Raw genomic sequence first — 13,853 nt, 5'->3', positions numbered from 1 at the left:
GGTGATTCCAGTGTCAGCGGGGGAGCGGGGGGCGGGGGGGGGCATAAGCAATTCTCATATCACTCTCAGCTGGCGCGCGCTGCTCGACGGGAAGGAGATTAAATTTTCTTCGTCTTAACAGAACTTGTTACTTGTACTTTCCCCTAAAAGATGTGAGATAATGACAGCTATGGCAGGCGCAGGAGACGTTTTTCAGCTTCAATGCACCTCACAAACACTTTGTCATGCCAATCCTGAACCAAGTTTGATTGAGAACAACTCTAAGAAATGATGCCTTCCAAAGATTAAAAAACTTTAAAGAGTCTGAAAAGGCTTTACACTCACAGGGAACAATCACAGTTTTACCAGACACAGAGACAATAGTGGTGCATTTTGATACAAACAGTTGGATTGTCATACATAGATATATCAGACTGTCAACTGAAATGCTTCAACCAGATGCATAACACCTGGATGAAGAAGTCAAATGTTGCGCCAAAGGATCACCAAAACAAACCAGCTACCTTCAGTATCCCTCCACTTAACGAACAGTGTTTTGTGGACAATGTCAACCGATGAAGGAAGTACAAGATAATCACAGCAAGAGGACGTCCAACTTGCCGTTTTCTGTCAAATTGTTTTTTGCCCTGAACTGGCACAGATTTGACCACCATTTTAGCAGGCTACATTATCGTTAGCATTGAATTGAGTCCATTTGATGCTAATTGTTGCAAGGTATATGTGTGTGTGTGCATATAGTTTTCTTTTTCACATATACTTCCATAGGATACGGACAAATTTTGACATTTGGACTTTTCCCTCGATACCGGACCAGTGCAGACAAGATATTTGCTCACTGGACTAATGACAATCCTCAGCCCAGCTCCACTCAAACTGAGTGCTTCATTACGTTGCGCACACACAAAAAAAAACAAAAACACCCCCCCCCCCCCCCCCCGCAACCACAAACATATTGTGCGATTACTTATGCAGCCGCTGACATGGCTGGAGCGAGAGCAGCTGGCGTCAGCAGTGTGAGCATCCATGCATGGTGATGGTTTGGCTCATGCTGTGCGGAGGTCGTGATGTGTCTTGACCCAGATCCAGATCCAGCATCGCACAATGTAAATCTGGCTCGCTACGGTTGTCTGGGGGGATATTTACCTGTTGTAGGCCCTGGATAGTCTTTGGCTGTTGCCATGGTTGCAGACAGTGACAGCAGTAGGTGGGGGGGGTGGGGAGGGAAGTATGAGGAGACAACACCGTGATAGAAAAAAAAAAAGGAACAAAATATTGAAGAAGACATGAGGATTTAACATGGTCTGCTTTCCTGAGTGTATGCACGGAAAGCAGGAGCCCCCGTGCAGATGGAGCAGCTGTAAATCTTCAGAGGGAGAGCAGCGCAAGATACATCGACAAAGACATGGAGAAGTTAGACGTGCATACAAGAAAGGACGCAGATAAAAATTCAGAAATCAGAGCGAAACATCTTTTCAACTCAACTATGTGACTTAATATTGCTTTATCGTTTATTGAAATTGACTGAAATGTTGTTCATCAGGGCATGAGTTGAAATCCCATATAAGGACTTTGGGGGAGTGCAGACATTAATCAAAATCACAACATGTTCAGCCAGTTCAAAATGTGCATTTTCTACTATTAGAAGCTTGTTTCTTCAATGTTTGCACTGTGAGTGTGCACTAGTTTCCCCCCTTTGCACAAAAATTATGCAATAAAATTTTATGTCCAAAGCTTCTGGCCTATTTGAGTGATTCACAGTTAGCAAAGGCATACACAGGAAACATGAATAATAACCCTTTTTTCAACTGAGTAAAAATATATTTTTTGCTGTGTTACCACTAGATTTCAGTGTAAAAGCGCGACTATAACTTTTATTTTTACAATCGCAAATGATGTTGAGGATTTCCTAAACTGCGAGACACCCAGACCGAATAAATAACCAAAGACATTTTCACTGCAGCTTTTCCGTTTGTGTTTTTTGTTGTTGCTTTGTGCTGTGGAGTCTAAAGTCATACGCCGACACTCCATCGACAATCCCGTTAGGAAAGATGAACGGAGGCAAATGCATGGCGCGTGTGATTTTGATTAATATTGTTCCAATCCATTCGCATGTGTTCCCGGTGTTCTGCTGTAATTGGAACAATTCGGCCTCAGACGCATAAACACGCTCAGTGTTTCCCATTTTCTGCCTCTGCAAAGATGTAAATTTGTGCAGCTGGCGCCCCCGAACAGTAACGAGCTGACGTGGCGGCCTCTAACGTCGGCGCGTTGTCAGCCGCAAATAACAAAACTAATCAGAAACTGTAATAAGAAAGCGGTGGGGAGGGCGCTCCAGCAAGACAGTAGAAAAACAGGGACGGGGGCGAAAATAGACACGGCATCAAATCCATCCAGTAAAACAATTTACCATTTTCTAGCTCAAAGCCTGCTAGTTGGCTCATCAATCACCCGCTGTGTGTTCTGCACCGTGTTCGCGAGTGCACGGTACGGCGGGGGCCGGGGGGGGGAGGAGTGTGGGTGGGAGGTGTACCTGCAAACGCAGGTGTGACCGGCTGGGCCTCGCGCGTCTGTGTGTGTGTGTGTGTGAGAGGGGGTGTCGACACGAGCAGATTGGAGGAACACAGGCGAGGAGACGCAGCGTCAGGGGAGCCGAGCGCCGAGGTGATGACGTCTGCGAAATGAAAAACCTGGAACCATGTGGGACTGAAACCGACCTGGCCGCCACTGCCGCTGCCATCGCGAGTGTCAACCTATCGCATGAGGCCGCGACCGCAGCGTTGCCAACCTCGCGGCTTCATCGCTATATTTAGCAAGCATTGACTCTTACTTGCCACTTGTTGCAGGCTCCATGTCGCTATAAAGGTTAATAACCAAACCTAATTTAAGAAAAAAAAGCAAAAAAAATGTCTCTCAAAAACAACTTCATAACAACGTATGTATTTGTCTCTCTCACTATGTTATTACAGCCCTACAGTGTCCGTTACAATGACATGAGCGTAACCAATTATGCCAACAGGGCGATGACGCCATTTCACGACTTCTAACTTTTCGGATAGCCAATAGCTTCTTTTCTTTACTGGGGAGCCGGCAACACTGCGCTGCCGTGCGTTAATTCCCGCCTCTCGCCTTTCCACCAGACAGACGGGGAATTAATGAAAGGGGGAAATCATGCAACGGGCGACGAGTGCAGGGACTCCAACGCCTCGGCTGCCGCCGTTCTGCCAGCGGCGTGTCGAGGGAAACGGGTGAGTCACGCAGGAAAGGACTCGTCTTTTCCCAAATGCGTAGAAATTTCCATGCTATTGATGATTAGTCGGCAAATAAGCCGCGTGCGGAGAATACAAAGCTGGCTCGCTCCCCCTCGCCCCCTCTGACTGTTTTGCAGCGATCTGACCGGACCTGTGTAATTGTTAGATGTGTCATTTCCTGGCTTTAATTCAGCGCGGCGTATTATGGGGACGTAATTGTAAGACAGTGACAAATTGCGGCGGCGCCGCGGTGACATTTATTGCTTCGCCCGGCCCGGGCGTCATTAGCAAGTTGGGCTTCCAGGCTGAGATGATCTGAAGAGACCTGGTGAGTGTTGAGCCAGACACGGTGCAGCGCTAAAGGATGACTGTCATCATCGGTGGAAATGAACCCGTCTGGCGTGTCTTTCAGCCGTTGGGCTCCATTTCTCATCCCCCCCCCCCCCCACCCCCGCGCCTCCCCCACCTCCCCCAAGGCTGCTAAGCCAGGCCTTTGCGCTCGGAGTGAAGCGGCTTCTTCGGGGCTGACAGGTGTGAAAGGATGAGTCCACACAAACCTGTGAGTCTGTGAAGGGCCTTGCTGTTGCGACTCCAGCACTTTTTAATTATGCTTTTCATTTGTAATAATCACTGTAGAAAACGGACTTTGAGTGATGAACCTCAGAGGCGGGACTTGGTGGTGGCACAGCCAATAGCCTGGATGGATGGCGTCTCTTCCCGGTAAGACCAAGATGACAAAAGCCGCAAAAACTAAATGTGTCACACCACTTCCCCTGCTGTATTCTCCCCCTCAACGGCCAACCTTCCTCCTTCCCCACAACCACACCCTGCCTATTTAAGATCGAACAAGGAAGCCGCTTAGCATCCGCTAACTTGTGAGCTCCAATAAGCGCCGACGTCTGAGCTGTGATTACTCGCTTTGAAACAAACTAAGCTCTCACTCTGGGATCATCCAATTGCCAAATTTTTAAAAATGAATAAATAAATGAATAAGTATTTCCAAGGAAAAAAAGCCCTTGTTGAATATTCATATCCAGAGCGGTATTTCTATTTCTCTGATTTGGTTGTTTCTGATACTGATTTTGAACGTGAGTCCTAATGATCCATTTTTTCTACATCCTGTCTCTACTTTCTTCTTGCCCCTCTCGGTCGCTCCGCTGTCTCAGGATTAGGCTACCTTATCTCTGCTCCAGGCTGCGCTCACTCACAGGCTAAATACCACATCCTTAAGACTTTCCCTCATGTTTACAGAGGACAGTGGAGTCCAAAAGCTTAGCGGCTACAGGAGTACAGTGGGCTTTACTGGGTAACTCCCACCTCCCACTGACCGTGGCAAAATGTTACAGTGGACCGAGCCAAATATAGAATTAGCCCAGTGTTGTAAAATTGCACTGCGCCGGACAACAAATGTCCTCAGAATTGCGGTCACGTCGGAGGAGAAACATCTATTTATTATTTATCAATCTTTTACTCTCTCATCATCATGCTGCTTCGTCAGGTTTATCAATTCAGTCTCGTCCGCTGCAACTGAATCTGACCACCAGCTCCAGTCCATTCCAGGTTTGCCATCACTAAAGATGAAGCTGCGGGTCACAGTATAGTCATAAACTGTTAGCTGGTTGTTTGATATTTGTGTTGGTGTCCTCGACCCCGGCACTATCATCTTGACAGAAACTTCCCAGCTCTGCTTCTTATTTTTCTATCTATGCAACAACCTTGGCGATAGATTATTTTCATTCATTAAACTAAACTTTGTTCCCTGCAGAATCTTTCATGAGAAAATCCAACTGCGATTTCGTATTTTTTTCTGAACTTCCCCTCAGCTAAACTCTCCGACCCTCAGACCGGTTGCCACTTTGTGCACCTGTCACGTGTGAGGTGACGGCGTGACACAAAGTCTTGAGGTAGGAAGCAATAGCAACTCTCGCTATTGTCCGCTCAAAAGAAAAAGGTGCGAGCGCTCGCTGCTCTGCTCACCGTATACAAACAGCACATATTCAGCGCTGCTGCTTCCCAGGTGGTTGCTGGCCTCGCAGCGGTACGTGCCATTGTCCGTTTTGTTTAGCGTGGTGATGGTGAGCTCCTGGCCCTCCACGATCATGCGATCAATGTCCGGCAGCTCTCCCCCGTCTTTGGACCACAGCACCGACTCAGGTCTGGAAGCAAAGACACGAGAACTCCTCACTGTCTTTTTGCGGACGCGGCGATGCAAATTCCTCAATAGCGTCCGCGTTAAAACAAAAAAAAAAATTGACCTTACAGGCTCTTGTCAACTTACATTGGGTTGCCTATGGAAACACACTCCAGTTTCAAGTACTGGCCCTCCTGCGGAATGATCAATGAATGCGTGATCTCCAAATGGGGGGCGTCTGCAAAAAGCAAAACAGCAGCACTCAAGGGTCCGCGCTTTCGAGAAACACTCGACTCCGCCGACAAAAAACGAAAAAACACTAGAGTCTGTCTTTGCCAGTTATGCCACTCTTAAGTTCAGCTCGTGTCCCTGCTCTGCTATGGTTCTTATCCCTTACCTGCAAACTAATCCTGCACTAATCCCAGGCAAATGCAGCGCTAAACCCGCAGACATGAATGTGATATCGGCCCCCCCGACGCATTTCTTGGCCACGTTAATCGCGCGACCGTAATCCAGCTTTGCCCGACGTGTTGCTGCACTCACAGTGGACCTCCAGGACCTCGGTCGTCATGTAGGGGTTGGACAGAGCCACGTGCTCCACGCTGCACGTGTAAGCGACGCCGTCGTCGCGTTGGTCCACCTTGAACTGGAGGCTGCTCTTCACCGTGAACGATTTCCCCGTTGCGTTCACCAGCGTCATTCCTGAGGAGAGAGACGGGGGAAATAGAAAAGGAATGTCAGGTGCAAGACCTTCGCGCCAAAGGGAAAAAAAAAACAGAGATATCGAAGACTCAACACGGTGTTGTTTTCCTCTGCCGACCCTTTGAGAGAAAGAATCCCTGGCATTGAAAGTCAAGTCAAAGCAAGTGAATATTGAAGGATGGGTCCTGTGAGTGTTGTTGGCAGGGGGTGTTTGCTCCACACTGACCATCTCTCAAAAATCCCAGTCGACATAAGCAAACACACACACAGACACACACGTCCAGGCTGGATTTTGGAGCACTTTTCGTATTCGCTCTTTAAGCGGAATTTTGAGAAAACCATTTCAAAGGAAAAGACAATACCGACATGAAATAAGCTCTTGTGTAGTGTTGCCAACTTTCATTCGGAAAAACACGGGACGCATCCCACAGTGCTCAGGGCCATGACCATCACAGGCCAGTGGCTCGCCAAATCATACCTTAAGATAGGGTTTTAAGTTTATGGTTCACATATTTTTGATCTGCTTTGTTTCCAACAGACGTTAGAAAGAAATTTTATCAAAGGAATTAAACCAATAAAGCTGAAAAGAACAAGCTATCCTGATCAATAGCCTGCTCTACGCAAGCTACGAAGCCAGTAAGCAGTTGTTGTGAATGGGTTGCAGCTATGCAGATTGCGGTTTTAAACGCAAACTCTGTGGAAACGAATGTGAATTTGCATCGAAAATAAATCCACATTCAAGACAAAACATTTCATGGTCAAATACGGGACAATTCTGTATTTTGAGGGACGGTTGGCAACTCTACTCTGCTCGTCATCAAACCCATCCGGGTTGTGTTGCTGCCTATCTGACTGAATCACAAAAAACAAAACAGGCAGGGCTCCACAAAGGCAGACAAGGGAAGTTTCTCCGTTTCGCTACGAGGCTAACAGATGCTAGCTTTTTCGGCTGCTATTTCCCTGCGCAGAACTCTGCAGGCTTTGCTGCTCACATCAGAAAAAAAAAACAAGTTACTCCCTCGCAGAGACACCATCGCTCCGCTGTTCCACTGCTTGCCTAACACACTATAAAATCAGCCACCATGTTGGAGCTGTTGTTTCCCCCCGTCGCCGCGGAAGATATGCCACTTCATCAATGCAAGCAGAACAGAGCAGCAGTAGCTCGGGTGTTTTTTTTTCTTCTCCCCTTCCAAGATTTTAATTCGAAGCCTCACTGTCACTCAAGCAGCATGAGTAATTTGTATGGACGCCGCACCCGGTAAACAAAATGACTTGACAGCTGCATTTTAATTTTGTTTTCCACGTGCCACTAATACAAATTGTTGAAAAAACCAAAACAAAACAAAACATCACAGTTTAAAAAAATAAATAAATAGGACAATTTCTTTCTTTTTTTCTTTTCCGGAAACACTCGACGTCTTCCTGGAGCTTTGTAGGCTGGTTGGCCCAGTGGGGGGCCGAGAGGGAGGCGTGATTGACAGCAGACACTGGCGGCGATGAACCACCGCAGAGGAACCAGTGGCAAAAAACGTGGCGCTCCCAGCGCTGAGGCGCGGCGGAGAGGCAGGCACCTATAAAAGACTCGGATCGGGCGCCCTGATTGACATTGCTTCGCTTTGACACTTTGACATGGAAATGAAGCCCCTCCAGTGTCGCCTTTGTTCTTTATCTCTTTGACTGGAGATGCATCGAGCTAGATGTGTTTGCCCAGGCGGCTTAATAAAACTGCCTGTATGAGAGGTTGAACTAATAAAAGAACATTTACTATAGCAGGTCGGGCCAGACGAGGGCCGGGTGGTGTTTCTGGAGATGCGAGCATCTGGCACGTCACCCGTCAGTGCCCTTTCATGCATCGGATCCTCACGTGGGGAATTACTCTTTGTTTTTAATTTTCTTTTTCTTCTTTGCGAGGCCTGTACACTGGAATGACAAGTATTGGATATTTTAAGGCAAAAAGTTGGAACTAAATGTGAAATTCTTCTCTTGAGACGGTACAATTTTTTTTTTCAAAAGTTTTCCTCCTCTTTGTTCACACTGTACAAATGTGTTTTTTCCTCTGGAGGACTGAAGTCTGAGGAAACTAAAGAAGTCTTCAGTCAAAGTGTTATTAGTGTATTATGATGTGCGAGAGATGTGTGATGCATCGGGGAAAAATCAAAGATGGCAACGGTTCAACAAGTCAAATGTCAACTTCAAGCAAAACTATCTTTTTAAAGGAGGGTTTATTTCCAGATCAGCTTAGAGCTGGGAAATTTTTTGCATTACTGTCCTTTATTCCGTTAAAGTCAAAGGCTGTTTTTCTGTTTTCTACATAGGATGTCACTGATGTGAAGGAATGTTCCCACTCGGTTAGCCTTCATATTGTTGAATAACCCTTTAGATATAGACTGAAAAATCTGATTTAAACTGGATTCTAGGGCAAAAACAAAGACATTTTTCAATCTTCTCGAAACGCACAGTTCTGTGGGCCCAACTTTCCACTGGCCTCTCAAGGAGTCTGTGCTGTGTGTATTCCATCTCATCACTTCACAGTTGCCCCTCTGCCATCAATCATTGTGCCAAGTTGGGCAGATGCAGTCAGAAAAAAAAAAGTAAAAACCTCGAGTGGAAATCTTTAATAAAGAGCAACTGTCACAGCGGCGTCTGCATCCGAGAGCTTGACACACACTCACCTCCGTTATCAAAATTGGGGGAAAACACCTCATTCCTTTTCTTTTAAAAAATGTTTTTGTCTGGCAGAAAAGGGGTACGGTGGTAAAAGGAGCACTAAAAAGCAGCACTGCAGTCAGCTTGGAAAAGTATACACAAAAAAGTTTGAGCTTGCATGGCACCAAACAAATGTTCATAATATCCCACTGCTCTCTGGGATTTTCATAGCTAAAATATTTGCTTCATCTTCTGCATGTTTTGACTGATTTAACACTTTCACACACAAGACCGCTTTCATAGTAAAACAGTAGCAGAGTAGTAGAGACAATGTGGAGGTAAACACTGAAAAAAAATAAAAAATCATGCACAGCAGATGGGGATGTCTTTATTTTAATTTAAATTAAACTCTCACTCTTTTATTGCAGACTTTTTGAAGACTTTTCTTCTCTCAACTTGATGTAATTCAAGTGTAACAAGGTTTAAAAAGCGTTTCAAATGCACGCTAACTTTACATTTCAGTCATTTAGCCCCTTTTGGTATCACTCTATAGGCTGAACCAACGAACATCTTTTCATCCAATTTCTATCCCCACTTGTCCTGCAATGAGGGTCACAACGATGCTGGAATCCATCCCAGCTGCCTTTAGGGCGACGCAGAGTTACAACACAGACTGACAAATAGGAATTCACACCCACACCAGCTGCCAATTAGCCCAATGTGCATGGCAGTGGACTGTGGGTGTGAGTGAAGGTGGAGTACCTGGAGAGAACCTATGCAGACGCTGAGAGAAAGTTCAGACTCCACTCAGGAAGGTGATGGACCCTGAGGCCGCAGTGTTAACCGCAGCAATTTTGGTTGCTTGATAACCTTTTAACTTTGAGGCCCCCTGCACATCCTACGGTGACCAAATTTTTGGCCTGACAATGAGATACTCAAATGATACTTGAAGTTTATTAGTATATTTCAATAAATTCAAAGTATGCCTCCTTTGTGTGAATAGAAAATTGTTTTTTCTATTATTCTTTATTTCATCACTTCATAAAAAAAACAAAAAAACAGGATGGCCAGGACAGGGCGTGAAGCCAGGACATGTCCTGGAAAAACAGACAGGACATTTGGTCAGTACATCCACACCTCAGTCACGTAATGAAATGTGGACAGCGCTGGTTCAGACAACATCGCAAGCGCCGCCGGCAACAGCGGCAACGTTGGCCACAAGCCAGGCAGTTCACGGCACCTGCAAAAACCCTCCCAGGACAAAGGAACAATGCACAAACACGAGTACAATGCACTGCAGCAGCAGCAGCAGCAGCAGCAGCAGCAGCGGCTGAGCTGACCAATTTGACAGTAATGAAGTCTCTGAGACGGTGCAAATGGAAACAGGGGACACGGCGCTCGGTGGAATCCACACCACATGCTTACCCTGGACTTCCTTGTCATTTCGGAACCACCGGATGTTGGCAGCCGGCTTGCTGCCCGAGGTGGTGCACGTCAGAGTGATTACGTCTCTCTCCATGGCGGGCTTGGTGAATCCTGTGATCTCCGGTCGCCCCGGCACTCCTGCGTGGTGCCAGAGTAAAAATAGAGAGGACACGCGGAGGGGGGGAAGAGCTGAGTAACGGCCCAGTGGGTGAGTTATTGTTAACAAGTGCCAGTAACCACTATTAGGTTTTCACGCTGACTCGCAACGACGGGATCTTGTAGTTTTCATGGCTTGGAGGGATGAATAAAAATAAATTACCGACAGAAAATAAAAAGCAAGAGGAATTATTTGTGTGCTTACTGGATTAAAACTTGTGCCGCAGATGAATTTCAGTTTCACATTTTAATGATTAAATCAAAACAATCAGAAGCTGCTCGAATGAAAGACGTAATTACAATTAATGAGAAAAAAATACAATGAATATTTACAGCAGCTGCTGAAGATATACATTACTTTATTTGAATTTCTGTACTTTTTATTTATATCATCTGTCTCAAAATATAACATTAATTAAGGACTTAGAGAAAGTAAAATAAAACAATAAAACGATGCCCCCGAACTCTAAGTCTACCTGAAATAAAGTATACTATAGTTTACCAACATGCTCGACGTAAATTTCTTTTGATTTCTTTCTGTCGCCTGCTTTTTTTTCACTGTCACCCGGTAGCTAGGAAACAGAAAGTCAGCACTTGTCAACTGCCAACGGCTTCAAATGCGACGACAACTTGAAAGTGCACTGGCATCTCAGGTCAGCAGCCAAACACCTCGGTGTCAGCGGACACTTGGCACTTTGAGGCTCTCCGGACAAGACATTGTGAGTTTTGTCCATCATGCAGTGCAGACTTGGTGAAGTTTAAATTTCTTTGAAAAAAGATCTTGAGTTTTAGAGTGATCTTGTCCAACCTTTTTTCTCGCTAATGCGCCTGGAACAAGAATTCTAATTAGCCTCGTGCGGTGGATCACACTCACCCAGTACGGTGAGAAAGGCCTTGGTGGTCTTGACAGGCATGGTGAAGAGCGAGCAGGTGTACTGGCCCTCATCCGACAGGCTGACGTCACTGATTCTGATTGTGAGCTCCTGCCACGACGCTCGCACCAGCTCGATCCTGTGATCCCTCAGAGCTTCATGGCAGAAAGGAGGGAAAAGAAAGAAAGAAAGAAAAAAACACAGGAAGAAGAGGAAGAGGAAGTCACAGAGTGAAAAATAAATAATAACCGGCTGGCAGAAATTGGTGGCGGCAATTAGTTTCAGATGTTTTTTTGTGATTCAAACGACCTTCAGCGCGGGAAGGGCGAGCGTGCTTTCAGTCACTTTAAATGCGTGACACGTGCTGCCAACACATGCTGTGGCCGATGCTTTAAAGAATTTCTTTTTTTGTCTGCATTTGCATTCCAGGTTGGCTCCCGCTTATTTACAGTCAGCAAGAACGGAGACGACACCGCGGGACGCACTCAAGTGTGTCAGAAGAGAAAAACCCTTAGATTATAATATCTACTGAGGTAATCGCTCACATTCCAGATATTGATTTGCTCTAAATTGAATACTAATAGCTACTGCTCTCTCCGTGAGGTTTCCTATTTAAATTCAATACGCGTATCACACAGAATCAATCACGGCTAAATGCTACCAAAGACAAAATAATCACTGGAGGAATATAGTGAATATAGTGATAGTTATGAGCCAACATTAATTCATTTCCGACATGCATTCCAAACCAGCGGCTTTTAAAGAAGAAATGAAATAGCTTTCGAACATGAAATGTATTTCCAATAAATCCATATTTTGGATTTCACGTCTCAATAGGATTTCCCTTAAAGGAGCAGTTGTGACTGCGGCCATCAGTTTGACAGTAGTTTAAATTACTATTGTACAACTCAATTTCTAGGCGTTCGTCGTGTCATATCATATTATGTCACGTCATGTCATATTCATGACTGATTCATGGCTCGTGAAACTAATCCCAGTAACAATGTTCTTTTTCCTTTTCTCTCATCATGGGCCGCGTGAAAGCAGCGGTATGGCTCGAGGCCTGCTGCCGCGCATACATGCAAATGAAGCTCTATCATTAATTGAATTTGTCACAACAACGATTAAAGCAAGTGGTCTCGAAAAAACCTCTCAGCCCTCAGACGGCAGAAACCTTCCCGCTTCTCATTTACGTCGAGATTCCTCTTGAAACGCGGGTGAATTGGGCCGCCCGGGCTGGAAAAGGTCATCTTGCAGCTGCCATGTCTCATACGTTGTCAAATTCAGTATTACCTGCTCCAAGAGCCACTGGGGCAGCAGGGAAAGTGCTCTTCATTGGTTAGATTACACATTCTTAATTCTGGCTCCCAGCAGGGCTGGCCAGTTTTCTCTCTGGATGCTCTTTAGTCTGAGGCGGTTTGAACTCTATTGAACTGTACCGCACGGGGGAAAGATCCAAAGATCCTGCAAAAAAACAAAAAACCCCCCCCCAAAAAAAAAAAAAAAAAACCCCGGCAAAAGTAGGTGTTGATTGCTACTAAATCAGCGCAAAAAGCCCATGCAGAGCAGAGTCCAACGATGTCTCAGTGAGATTCATTAATCACAGGCTCTGTTTCCTTTTGTTTGATTTATGGATAAAAGGTAGACTGCAGACGCGGTTAAATTGGATTGGTTGAAACGATTATTAGATTTGCACTGGCATCCTTTATTATCAACAAGGCCGTTCGCCGACTTCAATTACAGCACATCATTTGATTGTCTTTATCACAGCAAACTGGATGTGATGGAGTGGTGGACCTCCACGATTAAATCTATCTCTGGGGAAAATGTTATGATAAATAGCGCGATGGGTGCTCCTCCAGTTGACATTTGAAGGTGCTTTTTAAGGAAAAGGGAAGAAAGTTGATGTCTAACTCCCAGGCACTTGTGCAGCGAAACCATGAAATCATTTGATTCTACCTGATTGAACCCTTTAAATCGAACTGTTGATTTGTTTTTCACTCAAACAAGACAAGCTACACATGCATGTGGAAAAAGACTAATGTTAGCCCTGCTTATTTTGAGATAGTATCACTTTGAAACGGAAACGTTTTAATGTTGGAGTAATAAAGGAAAAGTGATTTGTCAACTACGCCAAATCTGCCTGTTGTTGCCTTTGTCCCAAACTCTGCACTCTAGCACAAAGTCGGAGAGGTTATTTACTGCACAGGATCCTTATCAGAGACCCTATTATCCAGGAATAAAGAGCACCAGAAATAAAACAATCTCCAAACCAGAATTAAAATTTAATAACAATGTGCGTCAGCTTATTGCCGAGCTGCGGGGCCCTTATACAAACATTTGATAGTGTTACTCGAGCAAACCACATCCTGAAACAAAGCTGACTGATGTTCTTTGTAGTTAAGCATCTTCCCAACAGAGCGTGAAAATGCCCAGAGGCTTTGTGAGAAGACGGAAAAAAAAAAAAAAACCTTTGCTGGATGGAGATGACGGGGTCTGAACAAACATCATACAACAAAAAATAAATAAATAAAAAAAAAACCTCTGGAAGATATGGCAGCACTGGCTGAAAGGATCAAGGCTTCGGTCAAAATGACATCCTGTACTTTCCCTGTCCCACATTCCTTCTGTGTCTTGACTCGCACACATATACACACAAACGGAGGGAAGGCA

General features: G+C 45.2%; 1 protein-coding gene across 3 annotated transcripts in view; it reads right to left on the bottom strand.

Annotated features, from left to right (window-relative positions):
* Positions 1-13,853, bottom strand: part of cadm2b (cell adhesion molecule 2b) — a 117,726-nt gene that overhangs the window by 2,901 nt on the left and 100,972 nt on the right. For 2 of the 3 annotated variants that reach the window (XM_076036772.1, XM_076036774.1), the window contains 6 exons: positions 11,183-11,335; positions 10,153-10,290; positions 5,923-6,081; positions 5,527-5,617; positions 5,226-5,404; positions 1,144-1,170 (listed from right to left, as the gene is read on the bottom strand). In XM_076036772.1, coding sequence (XP_075892887.1) covers positions 1,144-1,170; positions 5,226-5,404; positions 5,527-5,617; positions 5,923-6,081; positions 10,153-10,290; positions 11,183-11,335 — 747 coding nt within the window. The remainder of the gene's footprint in view (positions 1-1,143; positions 1,171-5,225; positions 5,405-5,526; positions 5,618-5,922; positions 6,082-10,152; positions 10,291-11,182; positions 11,336-13,853) is intronic. The other variant, XM_076036773.1, reaches the window with a different exon arrangement.

The sequence above is a fragment of the Nelusetta ayraudi genome, unplaced genomic scaffold (genome assembly GCF_046127955.1).
Source record: "Nelusetta ayraudi isolate G7.1 ecotype Tasmania unplaced genomic scaffold, CSIRO-AGI_Nayr_v1 ptg000048l, whole genome shotgun sequence".
Lineage (NCBI taxonomy): Eukaryota > Metazoa > Chordata > Actinopteri > Tetraodontiformes > Monacanthidae > Nelusetta > Nelusetta ayraudi.
Note: the sequence above shows the minus strand (reverse complement) of the source record. Positions and strands in the feature narration are given on the sequence as shown.